This window comes from Protopterus annectens, chromosome 4.part0 (assembly GCF_019279795.1).
Source record: "Protopterus annectens isolate FY-2018-M chromosome 4.part0, PAN1.0, whole genome shotgun sequence".
In the NCBI taxonomy this organism is placed as follows: Eukaryota; Metazoa; Chordata; order Ceratodontiformes; family Protopteridae; genus Protopterus; species Protopterus annectens.
This window is the reverse complement of record NC_056733.1, coordinates 1,764,170,875-1,764,197,048: the sequence shown is the minus strand read 5'-3', so window position 1 is coordinate 1,764,197,048 and position 26,174 is coordinate 1,764,170,875. Positions and strand designations below refer to the sequence as shown.

Genomic DNA, 26,174 nt, shown 5'->3' with positions numbered 1-26,174 from the left:
TTCAAACTGTTTCAGAGATGGCTTATGTCTTTATGTATTTGCAAGCAGGTCTTTGAAGCTGTCCGGGATACTCAGTTTTGTGCTATTCATCACCACAACCGTTTGTAGGCGATACAGTTCCGACAGTGTATAGAAGATTAAGTCATTAGAGCAAAAATTACTTTTAGAAAGTGATTTGTTATTTTGTGTTCAGAGAGTTTTAAAAGTGTAATCTGACTTGTACAATACTCCTAGGATATATAGGTTCCTTGTCTTTAGAGCTGTTTGCTCATGCACTGTGCTTTGCAGGGTTGTATATCCAAGAATATTGTCCATAAGGCTGTTTGAAATTTACTGGCAACAGCATTTCAAAAACATTAAAGGGCCACAGTCATTTTTCTTCAGATTAACAACTGTCAAACATTATGACTTCAAGCTTGACAAGACCTTTTTTGTTTTTTAATGCCATGACATAACATTTAAATAGGTTTTCTTGGTTTCCAGCTGTTCCCCTAGTGAAAGAACGGGCACAGACACCCCCAGAAAATGTTAAGGAGAATATCTGACCCTTATGGAGGTGCAACCCTTTAGATTCAAGGACCAGACATAGTCTATAATATGGCCTAGCTTTCGGAAGAGAGACAGTAATAAAAGTGTTAAGAATAATTTTAGATTTTTAATTATAAAATTTTCAAAAAATATAGATTTTTTTACTGGCTCGTATTTTTGTTCTGTAGCTTATGTTGAAAAAAGGAATATTGATGGCGTGTTGATATCAAGATTATTTTAAGTAGTAGAAAGGTTTGGCTTCCTAAATGGAAAAAGTGTCTGAGCCAGCTTCCCTTCAGTTTGACATGCCTAGAGTATTTTACATGCCTGTTATAAGTTCAGTGCTCTGCATTATCAGCTTGTATTACAGTACTGTACTTTTTGGCTTCTATTCCAGTGGCTAGTTTATTTTTCTTTAAGGAACTGCTATACCAAAAAACTCCCAGAAAATGTTTGGTTTAACTGGTATTTGAATCTTGTAGTTGAAAAACTGAAGTTACATTTTAATGCAACACTCCCATCCTGCAGGAAGTCCCATTTGTTAACTTAAGCTAGCAAGGTTTAGAGTTGCAGGCCCTAATGTATTTACAAGCTTGATAATATTTTATAGGGATAGAGTGGCTTCATTTACCAAGCCTTTTTGTTAATGTCTGACATTGTCTTGCTTAAATGATCCAGTTTTTATACACATGTATGCACTGTGATTGTACATTTATTGTCATTCGTTATGGATTCATGTATATGTAGTCACTGTGGAACCTTTCCTCTTGGGTCTCTGCTGAAAATTTTTTTTCTGCCCAGTCTGACAAGTGATAAACTCCTTTTTTGTCATTTTCGAACCTTGGGGAAAAAGCTCTAAATGTGAAGAGAAAAGCAACCAACTTTGAGTCTGAATTTAAATGATGAAAAATGCATTAAGAATTTATCAGATGCCTATTTTGCTCCATATAAGTTTGTTGGCCTGTAGGGAAGTGTGTTGTCCTACTGTTTGCCTGGCTGTATTCACCTTTTGGTAACCATTCCAGTAAACCCATCTGGTGCCTTCGTAGGATTGTCAGATATTCTGCTATGTCTGCGGCCCTTTTTTCAGTGGAGATGTCCTTCAAGGATGCATCTGCAGTCCTAACATATGGGTTGTCCTGCCTCAGGCAGCCCTTCGGTCGGCCGGATTCCAAAGTCTGGGTCTGGCCTCGGCTGATGTCGCACTTCACCCGACGTCATAGCTGCAGTGAATTGGGTATAAAGGCATCAGCCGACGCCATTTTCCTCAGTCTTTCTTGCCGCGCGGTGCCCGAAGCAGAAGCTGTTCGCAAGTGCCGGTCGGTCAGATCCAGAGATTACTACTACCGAAGACTTCTAAAAAGCTAAGTACCCCGTTGGGGACTCTTTCTTGCCTCAGCCGATGTCAGAAAAAGTAAATAACTGTTTAACTTGTGGGAAACAAATACCTCATAAGGATTTCCACTCTTACTGCCTTCCTTGCTTAGGCCCAGACCACGACGTAGCAGCTTGTCTAGCCTGTGCTTCCTTCAACCGACGAACACTTAGAAGTCGGTCGGAGTTTGCAGAGGAGTTTTTTGGTCCCGCTTTTGCTTACAAAATGCCGTCGGAGACTCCGACTTCACAATCAGTTAAAAAGCGTAAGGAAAAGGACCGACACTCGCGGTCCGTGTTTTCGTCCGAAACCACGGTTAAGCCAACCGCGAGTGTCTCTGTTTTGGCTGAAACCGAGTCCACGGTTCTTCCTTCTGCCGAAAGCATGCCTCCTATAGCCGAGGCCTCACACAGCATGGCTGAATCTGCTACTGAAATTTCCACTGCTGTTGCAGGTACACAGGATTTATCAGATACTATTCTTTAGACATATCTACTCCTGCACGTGGAGCTGCTAAGCCCCCTGCATCTATGTCTATCAAGGCTTTTGCTAGGGCTAAAGCAGCTAAATCTTCTAAGGCCTTGCCTGCTAAAACCCCCTCACACAGGCCTACCTCTAGTTCCCAAATGCTCAGCCTGGCTGAGGATCTCATTTCTTTGATCAGGGGATCCCAACCTCACCCTGGCAGGGACTCTCAACCCCCTCCAGAGAAAGAGGCCTAGAGCAGAGCCCCCCGATCCAGTTTCTACAGACTATTCCTCGGATGATTCAGAAATCTCAGAACCTCCAGAAGGCCCATATTCCCCTTTTGAGGATTCCGATGCAGAAGACTCCATTCCTTCTGCCTCTCCTCCTGAGGAATTTTCTTTTGGGGAAACCTTACATGCTATGAGAGCATTTTCAATGGCAGGGCCAGGATTTCTCAGATTCAAGGAAAAGGCTAAGGACCTTTTTACATTTACCACAGCATAGGCCTTTAGCCATTCCTCCAGTACTAACAGTTGATGCATATAATGATGCTTGTACTGCCCCTGACTCTCTTCCCCCGGCCCCTGCCAAGCCCGATAGATATTACAGGGATCCCGGACACTCACTTTCACTTGTATAAGGCTCCTATTGCAGATCCTGAAACCATTTCACAGGGCCCCAAAGCTGTAGCAGCTGCCTCTGCCAGAAACCCCCTCCCTTCTGAAAGAGAATCTAGAGCATTAGAGAGATGGGGTAAAAAAGTTTATACTTCTGCTACTCTTTCGGCTAGGGCCTTAAACTGTCAATTCCACATGATTCAGTATCAGGAATTTTTGTTAGACCAGCTAAATAAAAAACTGTCCTCTCCTGAACCTATAGACCGTAAGTCCCTTCAGGATTTGGTACATAACACTCAACAGGTCAGTAATCATTCCTTAAAATGCGGCTATGATGCACTGGAGGCTTCCTTTAGATCAGCTATGACTGGAACAGTGATTAGAAGGCATGCATGGTTAAAAGAACAATCCTTACCAGACCATGTAAAGTCAAAACTCCTAGATGCTCCCATGGAGAAACAAAGTTTGTTTGGTTCCCCTGCACAGCAAGTGCTAAAGAAGGTGGAAGAAAAAGCAAAATCTGTCCAAACAGTCAAGGATTTCTTACAGGTCCAGCCTCCAAGGTTTAGTAGAAATTGGCCTTCGAAGAATTGGTCCTTTCCAGACACCTCCAGAGCCCAGAGAGGCAGAAATAGGCGCCCAAGAGGCAGAGGTCAATCCAGAGGTGCCTACAGGGGACGTCAGTGGCAGCCTAACAACCAGAGAAGTACTGCCACAGATCCAGCTACGACCACTTCCACAGGACAGACACAATGACTTGGCTCTGATACCTCCTACCAGGAAACAACTGGAAGCACCCTTAGGCGGAAAGCTAGCCTTATTTTCCGTAAACTGGCATTACATTACAGGAGACAAATGGATTTTACAGACCATAGACAAAGGCTACAGGTTTCACTTCCACACTCTACCAAAAAAGAGAGGAATGCCAAACCTACCACCAAACCAAAAAACAAACGCTCTAGAACAAATCAACCACCTACTAAGGATGAGAGCTATAGAAAAGGTACCTCCCATGGAACAAGGGCAAGGATTTTACTCCAGACTTTTCCTGGTACCAAGAAAAGAAAACCAATGGAGACCTATTCTCGACCTGTCCGCTCTGAACACATCTCATTGTTCCAAAATTCAAAATGCTGACCCTACAGCAACTTCTTCCCATGCTGGGCAAGGAGTCTTGGCTGGTGACTCTAGATCTCAAGGAGGCATACCTGCACGTCCCTATAAGACCAGATTGCAGAAGATACCTCAGATTTCTTGCAGGATCAGAGCATTATCAATTTTCAGCATTGCCCTTTGGCTTATCTACTGTGCCCAGAGTATTCACGAAATGCCTGGCATCAGTAATTGCTCATTGCAGGCTTCAGGGAATTCAGATTTACCCATACCTGGACGACTGCCTAATGCAAGCGGACAACAAGACCAAATTAACAAAAGATTTGGAAAAGGTTATACCACTACTACAAGCCCTGGGATACACAGTCAACATGAAAAAGTCAAGGCTGGTACCATCCCAAAGGATAACATTCTTGGGTGCAGAACTGGACACATCAAATCAGATGGCATTTCTCACAGCAGAAAAGCAAAAGCAGCTACCACTCTATTTCATGGCATTAACAACACAGAACCAGCTTACAGCAAGGAAAGTCCTGCAAGCCCTAGGTTACATGGCATCCTGCATAATATTGATACCACATGCCAGGCTGCATATGAGGAAGTTGCAATGGTACCCAAGGAATGTATGGTCTCAACACAAGCACAGTCTAGAAGCCCAGATTCCAATAATCCCATGCCTGAAACAAGAATTCCTGTGGTGGGCTCATGCCTGTCAGATGAACAGAGGACTGCCTTTCCACAAACCTCACCCAAGCCAGACTATCACCACGGACGCCTCAGACCTAGGCTGGGAGGCGCACATGGTGGACAAGTGTATACAAGGCCTATGGGCACAAGACCAGCTGAACCTTCACATAAATCTAAAAGAGATGCTGGCAGTGAAACGGGCACTACAGACATTCAGACCTTTTCTTCAACAGGGTCATTTGCTGATAAGGACAGACAACACCACAGTCATGTGGTATATCAACAAACAGGGAGGAACGCACTCATATCCTCTATGCCGGATGGCAATGGACCTGTGGAATGTGGCCCTGAACCTCAACATTCAACTCCAGGCAATATTTGTGCCAGGAAAAGAAAATATACTAGCAGACACCTTAAGCAGAACTACCACGGATGCCCACGAATGGATGCTGCATCCAGACATCTTCAAAACCATTACAAAGAAATGGGGACTACCAGAAATAGACCTGTTCGCATCCCCACACAACCACCAATTGAGGAAATTCTGCACAAGGACATACCACCCTCTTGCTTGGAAGGTGGACTCCCTATCCTTCAGTTGGGAAAACCTGACAGCGTATGCATTCCCACCTCTTCCTTTGATGCACAAAGTGCTACTGAAGATCAAAGAAGATCACTCAAGGATCATCCTGATAGCTCCAGACTGGCCGAGGCAGCATTGGTACCCGCTACTGAGGAGTATGTCTCGGACACACGCATGGCCTCTACCTCTAGTTCCTTTACTGCTAACACAGGACAACTACAAGATCCTACATCCAAACTTGAGCACACTGCAGCTAGCTGCCTGGAACATTACATAAAACAAAATAACCCAGATTTATCTCAGAGGGTTAAGGACATTATCCTGGAGGCTCGCAGACCCTCCACAAGGAAGACTTATTCAGCCAAATGGAAAAGATACCTCATTTGGAGTGCAGCAAAAGGGGAAAATGTATCATTAGCAAACTTAGCTAACATCCTGGAATACTTAGCAGAACTTTTCCACAATGGCCTGTCTTACTCCTCCATCAAGATTCATGCATCAGCAATTTTAGCAGAATACAACATGGATCCTCCAGTCTTCTCTCATCCTCTACTCAGGCAGTTTCTGAGAGGAATTAAAAATGTAAAGCCTCCAAGGAAGCCACCTTTGCCTACATGGGACCTTAACTTTGTGCTGGAAAAGTTAACACTTCCCCCTTAAGAGCCAGCAGCAATAGCAGAATTACAGTTCTTATCTTGGAAAACTGCTTTCCTGCTTGCAATCACTTCAGCAAGAAGGGTTTCAGAATTACAGGCATTAATGGCAGTACAGCCCTTCCTTATCTTCCATCAGGATAGAGTGTCCTTGAGAACCAACCCTACTTTTATGCCAAAAGTGGTCTCCAGGGTATCATTGAACCAAGCAATCCACCTACCAGCATTCTTCCCCAACCCACAGAACGGGGGAAAGATTACTACATACCTTGGATGTGCACAGGCAATTGTGCTACTATCTGGACAGAACCAAGACCAACAGAAAAACTGACCAGCTTCTGGTAGCATATGCAACAGGAATGGAAGGAAAAGCAATTTCAAAACAGACAATCTCAAAATGGATATGAAATTGAATTAGATTTTGTTACTCTTTTCATGGAAAGGCAACTCCAGAAAACATCAGACCTCACTCCACAAGGGCTACAGCCACTACTACAGCTTTCCTACGAGGAGTGGCTACCAAAGACATTTTAGAAGCTGCTACTTGGAGCTCCGTGCATACATTTGCCAAGCATTATAATACTCCAGATCCCAAGCAGGTTTTGCAGCTGCTGTTTTGCAAGGGATCTCAACTACACCATAATCACCTTAGTGCCTCCTCCCCCAGTTTGGCTATGGTATTCTACCCATATGTTAGGACTGCAGATGCATCCTTGAAGGACATAGTACAGTTTTGTACCTACCATAAATGTAGATGTCCGAGAGGTATGCATCTGCAGTCAGGATTACCCACCCTCCTTCCCCTCTGTGGTACTCCTAGGGTATTTGCCCATCTTGTAGCTAGCTGGGGGAATCTATTATGGTGTATTTGTTTGTATATATGTACATGCATGTTTATATTGTTTGCTCTCTACTATTTGGAATCTTTTGCATTTATCCAAATTTAGCCTTCCTAGAGGGCACCTGGCATCTGGGGCAAGAAACACTGAGGAAAATGGCGTCGGCTGATACCTTTATACCCAATTCACTGCAGCTATGACGTCGGGTGAAGTGCGGCATCAGCCGAGGCCAGACCCAGACTTTGGAATCCGGCCGACCGAAGGGCTGCCTGAGGCAGGATAACCCATATGTTAGGACTGCAGATGCATACCTCTTGGACATCTACATTTATGGTAGGTACAAAACTGTACTTTTTTTGTGTAGAGGGGTTCTGGGGCAGTTTTTGAACAGATGACCCTGGCTGGCTGTACTAGAGGTTTTGCTTCAGTCTGTGTGTATGTTAGTTTGAACCTCTACCTACCTTATGGATAGGTTCATAGCTTGCTTTTCTACTGGTGGGTTGTGATTTACTTAAACGATGGGGGGGGGGGGGTTATATTAGAGCATTTGTACAATCTGCTGACAAACATTTTTTATTTGAGGGTACCCCTGTATGGGATACCCAGTGGGACTTTCAAATAAAATCTCTCTCCATTAACAAACCTCAGTGTTAATTCAGCATGTTCACAAGTCCATTGATAAATCAGTTGTTGAACTTGCGCAGTTCAGTACATCATTCAGGTAACTGTTAGTACTGTACATAGGTGACCTTATTCTGGCCTGTCTTCACCATCCCATTTTATTGTTTCTTACAGTTTTGTCATGGTTGGTTGGCAGTGTCATGTGCCTACCATAGATGAGTTGATTTGTACAACCTAAGCTTGGTGTCCTGACGGTTGGCTATATTTCAGCATTCTTTTTAATTTTGTACAGTAATGGGGCTCTGGTACATGTACTCTTTGTAAGTGCAGTTCTTTTTTTTTTTTTTTTCCATAATAAATTTTTATTGAAATATATTTTCCAAAAACATTACAAAAATACAATAAACATCACACACATAATACACTATAACTACTACAAACCATTTATACAGTATCTACATGAAATGCTTCCTATATTTAATATATTCCTAAAATCAGTATCATGCTAATATAATATTGAAGACCTTTTCCCATATTTTCGGGTTATTAATATTTTTGTTAGTTTGTTTCAGAAGTAATTTATGTGCTAGTATATGCTTTATAGCCACAAGCTTAAAATTATTCCATGATGTCTTATGTTTTTGGTAACGTCAGAAAAACAAGTAGAATACTAGAGCTGTTGTATTGTCAGCAGAACTGAATGTCTGATTATTGAATAGAGGAGATCCATCCTCCAATTCTTTTTAGATCCATTAGTGCATTACATTGTTTTGAGAATTAGTCTGTATGCATGCACTTGATCCTTATGATACTGCACTGTTTGAAAGTGCCAAGCAAATACAATACTCACTAACTTTCCAAATCCTACTCTTGGTTTGGCAAACAGTACCTTTATGCTAGGGAATTGCAGTGGGTCCAGTATTTTATCTTCAGAATTAATTTCCAGATGTTCTTCGTGTTTCAGTGTTGCAGTCATCACCTGTAGGTTATCCTGGCTGTGGTAGCCCTTGGCCGGCCCGAATACCAGAGTCAGTGTTTTTGTGTGCCAGCTGCTGTCGCTTGTAGTCTGACGTCAGGTCATCAGTACTATAAAGCAAGGCAGCCGACGTCATTACATCAGTCTTTCTTGCCGTGGAGCCTGTAGCAGAAGCAGTTCGCACAAGTGCCGGTCGGTCACTACCAGAAGTCACATTTCAGCAGAAAATGTCTAAAGCCAAGTACCCCACTGGGGACCCTTTTTTTCTTGCTCTAATCAATGTCCGGAAAAGTTAATTGTCTCGCCTCTGGAAAACAGATCCCACACAGAGACTTTCATTCTTACTGCATCACTTGTTTAGGCCCAGACCACGACATCCCTCGTTGCTGGTTCTGTGCCCGCTTCAATGTGAGAACCATTCGCCATAGAACTCATTTTGTAGACAGTTATTTTCATATTCCATCTTCGAATTCCTGTATGGCATCCGTCAGCCAACAATCGGTCGACATTCTAAAAAATGTAAAGATAGAGACTGGCCACACAAGGCTAAGCCTTCCGATGACGCTACCGCAAAGCAAGTCGTCGTTTTTCCGGAATTCAGTGAGGCGCTTTCGCAGCCCCTGACGCCTAACTCGCTTTCTACGCAGGCCTCTGCTGAGACCCTTTCGGAGTCTGGTATGCCGCAGAAATCCTCTTTGTCTTCCGAGCCTTTTGTTGTGTCTGCCTCTGGTGGGTCTGGAGCCGCGACACAGGCACTGGCTTCCAAGGAGGCCGTTCGCACTACCGATTCTAGACAGAGACCAGATTCTCTCAGGCCTAGAAGCCAGGCCACTCCCAGGAAATATGCTTCTAGCCACCATCTTGCTACTGCTCCCCCACCTCCAAGCTCAAATGCTTAAAATGGCGGAAGATCTCATCTCTCTTATCCGAGGTACTCAGTCCCCCACTCCAAAAAGGAAAAGGCATCTTTCTCCAGAAATTGACGGACCGAGTCTGAGGAATCTGATTGTTATGCTTTTGAAGAGGAACATCATCCCTTAACTGTTTGAGGATTCAGATGCAGAGGAATCCATCCCCTCTGCCTCCCCTCCAGAGGACCTCTCCTTCGGGGAAAACCCTTCACTCCTCAGGGAACATTTTCATTGGGAATCTCGGGAATACCCATGGTAAAATAAACTACTTGGACCTGCCCCAGCACAGACCTCTGGCCATCCCACCTATTCTGGAAGTGGTGGATGATGATTTCTATGAATCCAGCTTAGCTCCTGATGCCCTGCCTCCTGCTCCAGCTAAACCTGACGAGTACTACAGAGTACAGGTTTCTCTCAATACCTGTACAGGAACCCTGTTGCAGACCCTGAGGTCATTACACAGGGACCCAAAGGAGCTAAGACTAGTTCTGCCAAGAATTCTCTTCCTTCTGACAAAGAATCCAGAGCTCTGGACAGATGGGGTAAGAAAGTATACACCTCTGCAACCTTAGCTGTCTGAGCACTCAGTTGTCAGTTCCATATGTTGAAATGTCAACAACACACATTGGAACATTTAAAACAGAAGATTGCTACCTCTCCTGATGGTGCCATCTCAAAAGAGCTGGCAGAATTGCTACACTCTGCTTATCAAGTGGCCAAGCACTCATTACATTGTGGATATGATGCCCTAGAAGCCTCTAGTAGGGCAGCATTGACAGGATAGAAGACGTGCATGGCTGAATGAACAACCTCTCCCTGATCATGTTAAGTCTAAACTTATTGAAGCACCCCTAGGTAAGGAACACCTGTTTGGGGGAAAAAGCAGAAGAGGTGCTTAAGAAGATGGAAGACGAAGCAAAATCTATGCAAACAGTAAGATTTCTTTCAAGCTCAACCGCCCAGATTCAGCAGGAACTTCACCTCTAAGCACTGGGCCTTCCCTGCACCCAGCAGATGGGGCCAAGGTAAGCCCTGCAGGGACAGGACATCCAGGCCCCCCTATCCCAGGGCCAGCAAAGAAGCAAACAATGGACCATGTCTGTCTCTAAGGCAGGGAGTTCTAAGCCAAGCTTCTATGGCAAGTACTCACAATAACTCTCTCCCCCCTCTGCCTTCCTTTCACTCATCTACAACTAGGAGTAAGGCTCACCCTCTTCAAGGACAATTGGGCCTTTATAACCAAGGACCAATGTGGAATAAAAACAATTTCTCAGGGATACAGATTCTCCTTCAGCGAACTCCCTGTTCCAAGAGAGTACCCAGATTTTCCCCAACCCAGTGGGCAGAGGCATTAAATCGGGGGGGGGGGGGGCAGTAGAACCTGTCCCTCCAGATCAAACAGGAAAAGGTTTTTACTCCAGACTATTCCTTGTTCCCAGAAAAGAGGGCACTTGGCATCCCATCCTGGATCTATCCAAACACCTCCTTGGTGGTCCCCAGATTCAAAATACTAACTTTGCAGCAGCTTCTGCCTATGCTCACACAAAATGCCTGGTTGGTGACACGACCTAAAAGATGCCTACCTTCACACCCCCATCAGGGAATCGTGCAGAAAATTCCTGAGCTTCAGAGCAGGCAATCAGCACTTTCAGTTCTCTGTTCTGCCCTTTGGCTTAGCTACTGCTCCCAGAATATTCACCAAATGCTTGGCCCCGGCTATAGCATTCTGCAGACAGAGAAATGTACAGATTTACCCTTACCTGGACGACTGCCTCATTCAGGCGAACAGCAAAAAAAGTTGCTCCAGGATCTTCTCTTTGTCAAAAAAACTTTTAACTTCCCTAGGGTTCACCATCAACGAGAAAAAAAGCAAAACCCCACCAGGAAAATTGTTTTCCTGGGAGCTGTGCTAGACACAGCAACCCCAATGGCCTTCCTATCCCCAGAAAAGCAGAGCTTCCTACCTCTCTACTTTCACCCAGCTGGCTTCCAGAAGGCTCCTCACTGCGAGGAAGGTCCTGCAAGCCCTGAGATGCATGGCATCTTGCATCTTTCTCATCCCTCTCGCCAAGCTTCACATGAGAAACTTCAGTGGTACTTAAAGAATCTTTGGTGTCAGCACTCTGTCCCTAGAGACCACTGTCCCACTGATCCCTTGCATAAGGGACTAATTTCTCTGGTGGGCAGAGGCCTATGCCATGAACAAGGTTCTTCCCTTCATCCTCCACCCTTCCAGCCAGACAATCACCACCGACATCTCAGACATAGCTTGGGGAGCTCACCTAGTAGGCAGGTGTACCCAAGGCCTTTGGAATGCCCAGCAGCTTCACTTGCACATCAACCAGAAAGAAATGATGGCAGTGCAAAATGCTCTGACTTCCTTTCAACCCCATCTCAGGCCAGGGGTGGTCCTTATAAAAACAAACACCACAGTAATGTGGTACATCAACAAGCAGGGAGCACCCAATCTTACCTCCTGTGCAGGTTAGCCATGAGTCTCTGGCTTACAGCCACCTCCATGGGGCTACACTTAATTGCCCAATACCTACCAGGGATCAACAACACACTGGCAGACCACCTAAGCAGAAACTTACTGGACCCCTACGAATGGCAGCTCCACAGAGATCTTTCTGCAGATCACCCAGGAGTGGTGGACCCCAGAGGTGGACTGCTTTGCCTCACACCTCAACCACTAGCTGCACAAGTTTTGTACCAGGGAGTATCATCTCCTAGCATGGAAGGTGGATGCCTTGACCTTCCCCTGGAGCTCCCTGTTTGTGTACGCATACCCTCCTCTACCCTTTATTCCCAATGTTCTGGTCAAAGTAAAAGGGGAGAGACCAAATGCCATCCTCATTGCTCCATATTGGCCCAGAAAGCATTTATACCCCTTACTATGCAGTCTGACCGTGCAGCCCATCCTCATTGCTCCATATTGGCCCAGAAAGCATTCATACCCCTTACTATGCAGTCTGACCATGCAGCCTCCGAAGCTGCTTCCCCTAAGGTCAGACCTCTTGACCCAGGAGAGGGGGAAGGTACTGCATCCAGACCTACAGACACTCAAACTTTCAGCATGGCTTATACACTAAAAACTAACAAGAAGTCTCTGTTAAGCACACAGGTCCCGGAAGTCATCACAGAGGCCAGAAGGCCCAGCACAAGAAAATCTTATGCAGGAAAATGGAAAAGATTCTGCACCTGGAAACAATCAATTGGGGGCAGTACCTCCCAACCTTCCATCCCTCTCTTCCTGGATTACTTAGCAGAGTTGCTCAATAGTGGCCTCTCTTCTCCTCTATTAAAATCAATGCCTCTGCCATCTCTGCCCGTTATGATTCAGACCCACCCCTCTTCTCTTATCCCTTGATTAAACAATTCCTCATAGGGGCTTCTAAACAATTCCCCAGCGGGGCTTCTAATAATCAGGCCTCCCAGAAGACCTACTACTCCATTCTGAATTATGTGTTAGAGAAACTAACCTTACCACCATTCTAACCTGCCGCTTCAACAGAATTGAAATACATCTCCTGGAAGACTGCCTTCCTGCTAGCTATCACCTCAGCTAGAAGGGTCTCAGTATATCAAGCTCTCATGGGTGTCAAACCCTTCATAATTTTCCATGCAGACAGACTCCCCCTGAGGAATAATCCTTTCTTTATGCCCAAGGTGGTATCTGATGCAACACTTAAATAGACGTGCACAGACAACTCCTGTACTATCTGGACCGTACTAAGCCATTCAGAAAAACTGACCAGCTTCTTGTAAGCTTTGCCCCAGGGGCAGAGGGAAAGTCCATCTCTAAACCATTTCCAAATGGATTTCACACTGTATCCATTTTTGCTACAGACTGCATGGGAAACCATCCCTAAGTCTATCCGTACCCACTCCACTAGGGCAACCTCCAATTCCACTGCCTTCATCAGTGGAGTACCTACCAGGGACATCTTGGAAGCGGCCACCTGGACCTCTGTCCATACCTTTACAAAGCATTACCACCTATCTCTTTTCTAAGTCTGTGGCAGGGTTTGCCTCTGCAGATGTTCTTTGTGTTTCACTGTTGCAGTCATTACATTTGGGTTATCCTGCTGGCAGGTTACCCTCAGTCGGCCTGAATTCCAAAGTCTTGGGTCCTGCGTCGGTTGCTGTCTCCTCTTACGTGACGTCAGGTCATCAGGGGTATAAAAGATGCAGCCGACGCCATTTTATTCAGTCTTTCTTGCCGTGCAGTGCCCGAAGTAGAAGCAGTTCGCAAGTGCTGTTGGCAGACTCCTGAGATTTGTTTGTTAGAGTTTCAGACCAGAAGTCTTCATTAAAAGCCAAGTACCCCGTTGTGGAAACTTTTCTTGACTGTCAGAAAAAGTTAATTGTATTTCTTGTGGGAAGCAAATACCTCATAAGGACTTTCATTCTTAATGTATTCCTTGCCTAGGCCCTGACCACGACGTTGCTAGTTGTCGGTTTTGTGCTAGATTTAACCAACGCACTATTAAGCGTCAGTACGATTTTGCATTAAGCTATTTTGGGCGAAGATTTAATTATACAGTGTCGTCTGATAGCCATCCGACTACCAGTGTTCACAAAAAACGCAAAGAAAGACAAGCAACCGAGGTCCAAAATAGACGAAGCTTCTCCTAAGTAAGTCGCCAGTTCTCAGTGAGGCGCTTTCACAGCCCCTGACACCTGCTACTTTAGAGTCGCAGGCCGCTACAGACTTCCATGTGGAGTCTGCCAGGCCGCTGGAAACTCAAGGTATTGGAGCCTCGGAGATTATTCCCTCAAATGGGTCCAGAGCCGCTGAGCAGGCATCGGCTTCTGAGGGTGTATTCAGACCTAAACAATTGTATATTAAACAGACTTCAAAGACAAAAACACCTTTAAAGGCAAAGAAACAAGTTCACGAGCCACAAGGACAGGCCTCCATGTCCAAAAAACAGATGCTCAAAATGGCCGAAGACTTATTTACCTTGATCTTGATCAGGGGTTCCCATCCCCCTCCTGGTAAGAGGCCTAGGCAAGAGACAGACTATGAATCTTCAGATCAGGTTTCCATTTCTTTTGATTCCTCTTCTGATCAGGAATATTCTCTTTCCCCCCATGAGGATTCTGATGCTGAGGAATCAATTCCTTCAGCTTCTCCTCCTGACGATTACTCTCTTGGGGAAACCTTGCATACCATGAGGGAGCACTTCCACTGGGAGAGCCAAGATTTTTCAGAATCTAAGAAAAGGCTCAGAGACTTCCTTTTGCTACCTTAACACAGGCCTCTGGCTATTCCGCCTGTGTTGGACATTGTAGATGTGTTCTCGGAGTCTAGTCTGACCCCTGACACTCTACCTCCAGCTCCTGTTAAGCCGGACAGATACAACAGGGTCCCTGACTCTCATAAATTCCTTTTCAAAAACCCTACTGCAGACCCAGAAACTATTTCTCGGGGTCCAAAAGGGGTCAGGGATTCTACTGCAAAAAATCCTACTCTCTCTGACAGGGATTCTAGGGCACTGGATAGATGGGGAAAAAAGATTTACACATCTGCTACTTTGGCTATAAAGGCCTTAAATTGCCAGTTTCATATGCTCAAATATCAGCAATGTATTGTGACACTGCTTAAACAGAAAATGATGGCAAGTTCTGAATGTGCAGAAAACAAAGAAATGCAGAATTTATTGCATGCAGCTGAACAAGTTGGAAAGCATACTTTGCAATGTGGGTTTGATTCTCTGGAGGCCTCCTGCAGGGCCGCTGTTACGGGTTCTGTCATTATGAGGCATGCCTGGTTAAAGGAACAAAATCTGCCTGACAATGTTAAAGCAAAATTATTAGATGCTCCTTTACAACATGATACCTTGTTTGGTGTTAAGGCAGAAGAGGTGTTAAAGAAAATGGAGGACAAAGCTAAATCTATGCAAACGGTCAAGGATTACTTACAGGTACAGCTCCCTAGATTTAGCAGACACTGGCCTACAAAAAATTGGTCCTTTCCAGTCTCAGACCTCAAAGGGGCAGATCACAGCCGCAAGGATCCTACAGGTCTAAGCAGTGGAGTGCGTCTACCTCCAAAGGTGGAGAAGACAAAGCACAATCATACAGGAAACAGTCCCAATGACTTCCCCCTGCCCTGTACCAAGCACTTATCTTCTGGCGGCACCCTTAGGGGGAAAACTAGCACTTTTTTCTCAAAATTGGCACATAACCCAGGACAAAAGGGTTTTAGACAGTGTCACAAGGCTACAAGTTTCATTTCCATACCCTGCCAAGGGCAAACGGTTGGCCAGACCTGCCAAAAAATCAATGGGCAGAGGCTCAAAAATAAGTCGCAGCTCTCATAGACATGAGGGCTATTCAACAAGTGCCACAGCAAGAGCAGGGACAAGGATTTTACTCAAGACTGTTCTTGGTACCCAAAAAGGACAAAGCTTGGAGACCAATACTGGACTTATCTACTCTAAACACTTTCCTGGATATTCCAAAATTCAAGATGTTGACCTTACAGCAGCTTCTGCCCATGCTGGGCAGCAAGGCTTGGCTCGTGACTTTAGACCTAAAAGAGGCATACCTGCATGTCCCAATCAGACAATCATGCAGAAGATGTCTCAGATTCAAGGCTGGCTCAAAGCATTGCCAATTCTCTGCACTGCCATTTGACTTATCTACTGCGCCCAGGGTCTTCACAAAGTGCCTGGCACCAGTAATTGCTTACTGCAGAGGAATACAAATATATCCTTACTTGGACGACTGCCTCATACAAGCAGAGAACAAGGACATTCTACTACAGCATCTGACGTTTGTGATAATATTTTTAACATGCCTAGGGTACACAGTCAACAAAAAGAAATTAAAACTAGTACCCTCTCAAGAGATAATAATCCTGAGTGCAAGCTTAAATACAACTGCCCAGATGGCTTATCTCACTCCAGACAAACGAAGGCAACTGACTACCTATTTCAAGGAAATTGCAACAAAGGCCCAGTTATCTGCAAGAAAAATTCTGCAGGCTTTGGGCTTTTTGGCATCCTGCATCTTACTAATTCCATTCCATATGCAAGACTGCATATGAGGAAAATTCAATGGTACCTAAAAAGTGTCTGGAAACAACATTGCCACAGTCTGGAAACAATGATTACTCTAATTCCCTGCCTGCAACAGGAGTTTCGATTGTGGACAAGGGCTTGTCACCAAAACAAGGGACAGCCATTCTCAATACCCCCAGCCAGGCAGAGCCTAACGACGGATGCTTCATATTATGCCTGGGGGGCACAAATGGCAGGAAGAGGCATTCAGGGCACTTGGTCCACAAACCAAAAGCATCTACATATCGATCAAAAAGAGATGCTAGCTGTTCAAAATGCCCTGACAGCTTTCAAGGACGTACTTCATCTGGGACAACTACTGATAGACGGACAACACCAAGGTCATGTGGTACATAAACAAGCAGGGGGGCACTCATTCTTATACCCTGTGCAGACAAGCCATGGCTTTATGGGACACAGCATTGACTTACCAAGTTCATCTGCAGGCACAATTCCTACCAGGAAAGGAAAATACTCTGGCAGATGAACTAAGCAGAAACCTCATGGATCCCCACGAGTGGCACCTGGATCCACAAATCTTCAGCATGATAAAGAAATGGGAATGCTAGGACATAGATCTATTTGCCTCCCCTCAAAACAATCCAACTAAAAAGATTCTGCACAAGGACTTATCACAGTCAAGCTTGGAAAGTGGACGCCTTATCTTTCAACTGGACAAACCTATCGGTATATGCCTTTACTCCACTGCCTCTCCTCCCCAAGGTACTCCTAAAGGTCAGGCAGGAGAAACCAAAAGTGATTCTGATTGCCCCAGACTGGCCACGCCAGTACTGGTATCCGATCTTAAGGAATTTGTCCCAATGCCCAGCCTGGATCTTACCTCAAATACCTCATCTACTGTCCCAGCAAAACAATCAGATTCTGCACAGCCAACTCAGGACCCTAAACCTGGCAGCATGGCGGATAATGTAGCCATACAAACCACACCTCTCAGTAAAGCTGTGATGGATGTCATTTTAGAAGCCAGAAGGCCTAGTGCTAGAAAATCCTATGCTGGGAAATGGAAGAGATTTTGTGCTGTGAACCGAGCTCAAGGAACTGATGCAGCTGTCCCAAATATTCCTCAGATTTTGCAATGCTTAACTGAGATGCTGCACAAAGTCCTATCTTTTTCATCAGTTAAAATCCATGCCATTTCGGCTCATTACAATACAGAGCCACCACTCTTTTCTCATCCTTTATTAAGGCAGTACCTCCGAGGAGCCAAAAACTTAAGGCCTCCAAGGAGAACGCCAATACCTACATGGGACCTCAATTATATCTTGGAAAAACTCGCCTTACCTCCTTTTGAGCCAGCTGCTACTGCGGATATAAAGTTATCTTGGAAAACAGCAATAACGTCTGCAAGACGAGTTTCAGAACTGCAGGCTCTCATGGCTGTGAAAACCTTTATCATTTTTTTTCCAGACAGGGTCTCTCTGAGAACAAACCCTACATTTATGCCTAAGGTGGTATCCAGTGTAGCCCTTAACCAAACTATTCATTTGCCAACTTTTTATCCAAATCCACAGAACAAGGGGAAGAAAATTCTGCACTCTTTGGACGTACACAGACAACTTAGATTCTACCTTGACAAAACTAAAATTTTCAGAAAGACAGAACAATTACTAGTGGCATATGCCGCAGTATCACAAGGAAAGGCCATCTCCAAGCAAACTATTTCAAAGTGGATAGGTCACTGCATTCGTTTCTGCTACTCACAGCATGGCAAACCAGTGCCTAAGGGCCCTAAGGGCATTAGGCCGCATTCAACCAGAGCTGCAGCCACTTCTGCAGCCTTTCTCAGGGGAGTACCAACCAAAGACATTTTAGAGGCTGCTACTTGGAGTTCGGTGCATACCTTTACAGAACATTACAATCTGCCTCTTTACTCTAAATCCAGGGCAGGCTTTGCCACTGCAGCTCTGCAGGGCTTCATAGCCGCTCCTAATGCTGTTTAGCTCCAGCCCCCCAACCTTAGCTTTGGGACTCAACCCAAATGTAATGACTGCAACAGTGAAACATGAAGAACATAGTAGTACAGTTGTGTACACTTACCATAAATGTAGATGTTCAAGTGTATTCACTGTTGCAGTCCAGGTTACCCACCCACCATCCCCCTTATTTTTGCTGGAACTTATCTTTACTTCTCTAATCTAGCAACCTAGGTGGTGTATTTGCTTATAGATGAAGGTAAAGCTTATTTTGGTTCATGTATGTTTTATTTACATAATTTTAGCCTACCCTTTTGGGGGCACGAAAAACTGAATAAAATGGTGTTGGCTGCATCGTTTATACCTCTGACGACCTGACGTCAGGGAAGAGGCGACAGCAACTGACGCAGGACCCAAGACTTTGGAATTCAGGCCGACTGAGGGCAACCTGCCAGCAGGATAACCCAAATGTAATGACTGCAACAGTGAATACATTCTAACATCTCCATTTATGGTAAGTGTACCCTTGCTTCGGACCTTGTCCCTTCTGCTCCGAGGTCTTCCATGGTTGGTTGATCTTCGGAGCCGGGGTGGCCAGCTTTCGAGGTCATGCGGAGAGTGTTGGCCAGGTCCACAGATGCATCATACAGCACTGACACTCTACCCCTCCAGCTCCGGTATCGGTCTCTGATCGCCCCCTATCCTTGGACAGCTGAGACCCAAGGCCTCAGGATACCTCCATGAGTGGTCCCCAGTTTTCTGAGTGTCCCCCAGAGTTTTTGCCTGAAGAGCCACCCAGAAAAAGAATGTGCAAGAGGAAACGCATAGACTCCCAGGAAGACACTCATGTCGGACACTGACCTTGAGGAATCTGAGGGGTCCCCCTAGTCGTCCTCTGAGGATATCTCTTTCACTGATAACCTAGAGATCTTGAAGCAGAGAGGCGACTGGCCCTGTAAATCCCCCTCCAAGGAGGAGTCTGTGTTCCTGAAGGCCTTTGTGGCTCAACCCTCCACATCCTGGGTTTCCTCCCCCCTTCGAACTCCTGGATCTGGTTTGTCGAAGGGAACCCCCTGACACTGTGGAACCAGTCCCCAGGAGACGCAACAAATTTTTGTATGCCCCCCGCTGACCGTTTCTCATGTAGGGTGTTCCAGTAGATGCCGTGGTGGTGGCAGCGGCCACCAAGAAGGAACTGGCTGAGACTTCATCTACCGTCCATCCCCCTAATAAGGAGTCTAGGACCATGGACTGCCGTCCATCCCCCTAATAAGGAGTCTAGGACCATGGACCGGTATGGGAAGCATATGTTTTCTTCAGCGGCCTTTACTCTGCGGTCGCTGAATTACTTGTCACATTTTACACTGCTCCAAAGAGATCTCCAGAAAGAGCTTGGAGATTCTCTGCAGGGTAACTGCAAGGTAACATTTCTGATGCAGTGGCTCAAAGTCAACGCTCAGGTGTCTACCCTAAATTCTGTTGCTAACTCCTCCATGAGTCTGATCTCTTACGCAGCCGAAGGAGCGAGTAGGGCAGCGAGTTCCAGAGTTTCTCTCGAGGCACTCCTGGATGCACCTCTGTAATTTCGCAGAGGCCTTCAAGTCTGCATTCGCCAACGCCTCGTTTGATGGTTCATCGTTGTTCGGAACCAAGGTGAAGGACACTCTCTCACTAGGTGCGAGCACGAGGGAAAAACTGTCTGCCGTGGGAGTCCGTTTTTTTCCATGCCTTCTAGACCTTATCCCAAGGCCCAGAAGAGTGGGAAAATGTGGTTCAAGAAATCGCAGAGATTTTTTCATGATGCACAAAATGATTCCCCCTCCAGAGGCAGCGGAGGGGGTGGTAACTCAGGTAGATGCCGCCCTAGAGGCAGAGGCGGCCCGTGTAACCAGGGAGACTGCGACTCCTTTCGTGGTTCTCCATACCAGCGCTCCTGATGGGAGGTGCGAATGCGCGTCTCCGGAGCCAGTCGAGGGGGGGGGGTCGCATTTCACTATACCCAGAAGCCTGGCAAGACATCACCCAGGACCAGTGGGTATTAAAAATTGTTTCCAGAGGATATCACATTCCCTTCTCTTCTCCTCCCCCACTGATCAAAAGAATCCCAGATGTTCCACCCAATCAAAGGGATTCTGCAGCTTCAGAGGTTCTAAAGCTGCTAGAAAAAGGAGCCATCCAGCATGTCCCCTCAGACCAGATTGGATTAGGGACTTACTCCAGATTCTTTTTGGTGCCGAAAAGAACAGGGGACCTGAGACCCATCTTGTATCGCAGCCGCTTGAACCTCCACGTGAAGAAGTCCAAGTTCCGAATGGTCACATTGCAATCTATTCTCCCATTGTTGGGAAAAGAAGTGTGGATGTGCTGCATCGATGTCAAGGATGCTTACTACCATATAAAGATGGACAGGGCATCCAGAAGTCATCTACGTTTACGGCTGGGAGTCGGTCATTTTCAATTTCGTACCCTGCCCTTTGGTCTCACCACAGCCCCCAGGGTGTTCACTGAATGTATGGCAGTGGTGACGGCTCACTTGAGACGTCCGGGATTCCAAGTGTTTCCGTACCTGGACGACTGGCTCCTTTCTGCCACCACCAGGCATCTGCTACTACAGACCAGAGATGCCACTGTCAAGCTGTGTCAACAGTTGGGTATCGCTCTAAACTGAGAAGTCTGCCTTGTTGCCCTCGCAGCATGTCACCTTTATAGGCGCCTAGTTAGACACCATGCTCATGAGGGCGTTTTTACCACAAGAAAGGATTCAGGGTTTGCAACGACAGGTATACACGTTGCTCCCTCTGAAAAAAGTAAAGGCAAAAAATGGTTCTCAAATTGTTAGGGATGATGGCTACAACAATAATGCTGGTTCCTCTTGTGAGGCTACACATGACGCTCCTTCATTGGCTGCTCTTCGCCCATTGGTCTCTACAACATCTTCCGCTTTCTCATCTTACAATGATCAGACAAGTGCAAGCAAGATCTACACTGGTGGCTTCACACCAGCAACCTCAATGTGGGAAAGCCCTTCGTCCCACCCCCCTCCTGTTGTCATAGTGACCACGGATGCTCCCAGATTGGGTGGGGGGGGGGGCATCATCTCGGCAGGACAGTCCAAGGCACATGGCCGGAACACGAGATGCATTTGCATATCAATATCTTGGAGATGAGAGCAGTGCTACTAGCGTTGCAAGCACTTCAGAGCTTTCTTCCTCTCGGGATAATTGCGATCCACTCAGACAATATGTCGGTGGTATGGTATCTGAACAAACACTGAGGAACCAAGTCGTACCCCCTTTGCAGAAAGGCCATTCGAGTATGGCAGTGGGCAGTCTTCCCAACGTTTTCTTGTAGCAGCGCACATTCCAGGGAAGTCCGTGATTGCCGACTGGTTGAGCAGAGCTATTCTGATGCCTCACAAGTGGTCCCTGAACATCCAGGTTGCGGAGCAGATTTTCCGCAGATGGGGTCAGCCTTGCTGCGACCTATTTGCCAGTCCCCTCAATACCAAGTGCAGCAGCAACTTCACCCTTATCCCCTCTCGGGGAGTCACCCAGGGGTGCTCTAGTTCACGATTGGCCCTCCGGTATGCTTTATGCCTTCCTGCCTGTTCCTCTGCTGACAAAAGTTATTCAGAAAGCGCAATCCTTGGGAAGCAGAATGATTCTGATTGCTCCACACTGGCCTAGTCAAATTTGGTTCCCCTTTCTCCATCTCTATCTCATGGACGACCCCCAGTTCCATCCCTCTCTTCAGACCCTCCGGTTGACAGCCTGGCTACTCCAGTTCCATCACTAGTCAGGCTTCATCATTTTTCTCCAGAAGTGGCTCATATTCTGTCTTCTTCCCATATAAGCCTTAGACCAGAAAGATTTATTCCAGTAAATGGAAAAGATTCTCCATCTGGGCTCATGCAAGACAAATTGATCCTTGTACAGCTCCAATTTCTTCAGTTCTGGAATTTGTCTCCATGCTTTTCAATCAGGGATCAGCAGCCGCAATCATTAAAGTCCACTTGGCGGCTATTTCCACTTTTCACGTCGCTAATGAACCCAGTCTAATGGCGCATAGACTTTGTAAGGCATTCTTGAAGGGCACTATGCTGCTTTGCCCTCCAGTCTTTGACCCGGTCATGCCTTGGGACCTAAATTTTGTGCTTCAATGTCTCACTTTGTTCCCTTTGAGCCTGCAGCTACTTGTGAATTGAAATATTTGACGTGGAAGACAATCTTTTTGGTAGCCATCACTTCAGCTTAGACGTGTCTCGGAGCTCCAAGCTTTGTCAGACCGCCTTACTTGATATTTCACAAGGGCAGGGTTTCCCTCAGACCAAACCCTTCCTTCATGCCGAAGGTGGCTTCGGTTAGTAATCTCAACCAATCCATTGAACTGCCCTTGTTTTTTCCAGAGTTGTCTAATAAGGCAGAATTTAAATTTCACCAGCTGGATGTTTCATAGACAGTTGCGTTATTTGCATAAAACGAAGGATCTTAGAAAATCGGATCAGCTATTTGTCTCATTTTCAAAAAATAGGATTGAATCTCCTGTTTCCAAAGTGACCTTGTCTAGATGGATCTCTAGTTGTATTTCCTTCATTTATGCCTCAGGTGGTAAGGAGTTACCATTTAGAGTGAAGGCTCATTCTACCCGATTGATGTCTACCTCTACACCATTTCAGGCCAGGATGTCTATGGATGATATTTGTGCTGCGGCTACATGGGCATCTCCTCACACCTTTATTACTCACTACAAATTGGATTTGATAACCAGAGGCAGATCTTCCTTTGGTTCCACAGTGCTCAGGAGTATTTTCCACTGAGCCTCCCAGGGTTCAGGTGCTGGGGACGCTGTCCCACGGGTAATAATGTAGGCGAGATTGGACTACATAACATCAAGAAGTTATGTACTCACCATAACGTTCGATGTATGTAGTCCATCTCGCCTCACATTCTTATTAAACCCCCCACCCCCACCTTCCCCCATCCTGGAGGGCCTACTCCTTTTATTGGAATGATTTTTCCTTCTCTGTGTTGTGTATGGATTGAGCTTGCAGCAAACAAGATCTGGGGAAAGGGCGCAGTGCAGCATGGGATACCTCTTAGCCCAGCCAATTGAAAGACTTCGAGCTAGAGTATGGCAGAGTCAGAGCCGATGTTCAGCTCCGAACCTACGGGTAAGAATGTGAGGCGCGATGGACTACATACATCAGACATTATGGTGAGTACATAACTTCTTGTTTTCTAGTGACAGAGTATCGGCCTCGGGTAATGGGATAAATCTTTTTCCCCAGCTCTCAAATATAGAAGCAGTGTACTTGAATGCAGTATGTTTGCCTGAGCAGTATGTACATATGAAGCTGCTGCGTTTTAATGCTGAGTGGACATTTTCTGTGGGTTCCTTCCTTTTTTCTGTCACTAAGATCACAGCTTGAATGTTTAGGTAGTTTTGTTTTAAGAACTTGACTGTACTTAAACTTTTTTTCTTTGCAGGTACAACAGAATAGCCCGGGAGTGGACTCAGAAGTATGCAATGTGATTTGAAGACATTGGGATATGCCTCTACAAAAGACAGCTAGGGGGAACTCTGAAAGAAACAAAAATCCTTTTGATTTCCATTTGACTGCTTTCTATGAGCCCACGCCTCATTCTCCCCTGTGCACATGTTTACCTGACCCAGCAGTGCTGCGTATTGTACATATTTGGAACAGTTGAAAAATACATTGCTCCCTGTCAGTATCAGGAATATCTCCTGATAAGGAAGTGAATCAATGACCAGTTCTTCAGTCATAACCTAGTTGTGAGACTAAAAGCATTCCCCAAGGCTTACAATTTGGATTTTGGAAAAAAAAAAACTTTTGGGTAGGGATGGTGTAAATAAGGATTTTTTCTTTTTTTGTTTCCCAGTTTGTTTGGGTGGGAACTGTTTACTTGTATTTAAATTGTGGAATTCTTTTATACTCATAACAATTTTCACAATCGAGGTGAAAAGCTTGAAGCTTTGTAATCCCTCCGGATCTTCATCTTTCATAATTATAATGACCAGCAGCTGAAAAAGTATACTTGCTTTTACTGTATTCCATCATCAGTTTGGTTCATATCTAATTGGATTTAGAGCTGTTAGTACATCAGGTAATATTGAATTTTCCTACCTTTTGGGTTTATATGTGACATTTCATTTAATGAAAAAGCTAATGGCTCTAATGATTTCTTATGATTTTTTTAACTGCTTAAATCTGTACGCAAGGGTTGAGGTTCATTTGAAAGAAAACTTGCGCATATTTAATTGCCCACAAGGCTCATTTGGAGCTTGTATGTTTCAAGAATGATTAATCTATGTAATAAACCAATTACTATATTCATTACATAATACATTGCTGTGTGCACAGGGTGACTAGTTGTATTTTTGCGAATGGTATGCCAGTGTGGGGGAATACATCTTGGCCAGAAAGTAGGCTTATAAGTGAAACTCTGACACTGGTAAGTACTGCAAATAGTGGGCATTACAGAAGGCAGCAAGTCACATTATGGTGTGAGTCTTTCTGAGTCCAGTATTTTTCATTGGATTCTTAACAGTTGAGCACTTGTGGTTTCACTTCCTGTACTATAACGGCCCTTGGGAATTCAAAGCTGAAAGATATGGTGATCTTCACAGTAGTGCTGGTTTGGCCAGGAGTGCTTCCAATTTATCTGTAAATTCTTACATATTTAGAAAATTTTGGAATAGTATCAGTAGGTGATCTGTAATAGTATGAGGTGGAATGCGCCATCTATTTGAATTAGTGGAACTTGTTGGGCTATATCTTGCAGGTGGTAAAAACAAGATGATTACCATGTTTTAACTGCATAAACGACGGCCCTTTCATAAGAGTTCATCTCTACTTCAGATACAATTCCCTAAATCTCTTGCCTTTTTTTGTAGATACTTTCCATTGAGTGTAAAACACAAGTTGGTACTTGCTTTGGAGTTGGCCACAGTGTATAAAACTCAGTGACTTGCCCTTATTAATTTTGGACCAGGGAGATGCGATAAATTGAACAGTCATGTTTTGTATTCTGTATTGCAGTGGACATGTAACATCTTAAGATTCAATAAAGCATACTAATTTATTTTAAAATTCACTGTGTTTCTTACTGTACTATTCTCTGGTCTTACTAGCATTTCTGTGATGCAGCATATGATTCAGTCTCAGGCAAAGTCATTCCAGGTGGCAGTTCTATTTAATACTGCTCAGTATTATGCAGTGTAAGCTGATTTTCTTTTGAGTTGTAACTGCAGTTTATTTGGTCTAATGTTTCAGCACAGAAATTTTCTTATGCAGAATTATGGCAGTACGGTTGACTACATGATAATGGCTAACATGCTTTTCAGTTTACTGTGGAAGATTTTGCTCTAAATATTAGTGGTGATTTGCTGTTTAGTCTAAAGTGCCGAGTTTATTTTCCAAGAAACCTGGTTTACGTTGGGTGTAGTTTTAGTGCTTTTGTAGAGTTGGAATGTTTTAACCCGTTGAGTATCCATTACTAGCTGGCACATACTTGCTAGGTTGTAGATGTTGGAGGATTTCTGATGTACTGATTCAAGGCCATGAAAGTGTTGGGTTTCTCCCTTTACATCACCAAGTCAGAGAATCTAGAGTAGGAAAAAACTTTAGCAGATAAAAAAGTTTTATTCTTTTAAGTAGTTTCCTAGTCCTCATTTGTAACATTATTTCTCAAACGTCAAGTAAGCATTAAATGAGAACTTGATACAAGAACAGATCTCACTTTCTTTTTGACATCAAAATATTGATGTCCTTCAAGGAT

At 45.0% G+C, this 26,174-nt stretch overlaps 1 protein-coding gene across 1 annotated transcript in view; it reads left to right on the top strand.

Moving 5' to 3' along the window:
• Window positions 1-25,490, top strand: part of UBE2D2 (ubiquitin conjugating enzyme E2 D2) — a gene marked incomplete in the record, with an annotated part of 575,544 nt that extends 550,054 nt beyond the window's left edge. The window contains 1 exon segment of the mRNA XM_044069476.1: window positions 23,862-25,490. Coding sequence (XP_043925411.1) covers window positions 23,862-23,907 — 46 coding nt within the window.
• Window positions 25,491-26,174: the final 684 nt, after the last annotated feature.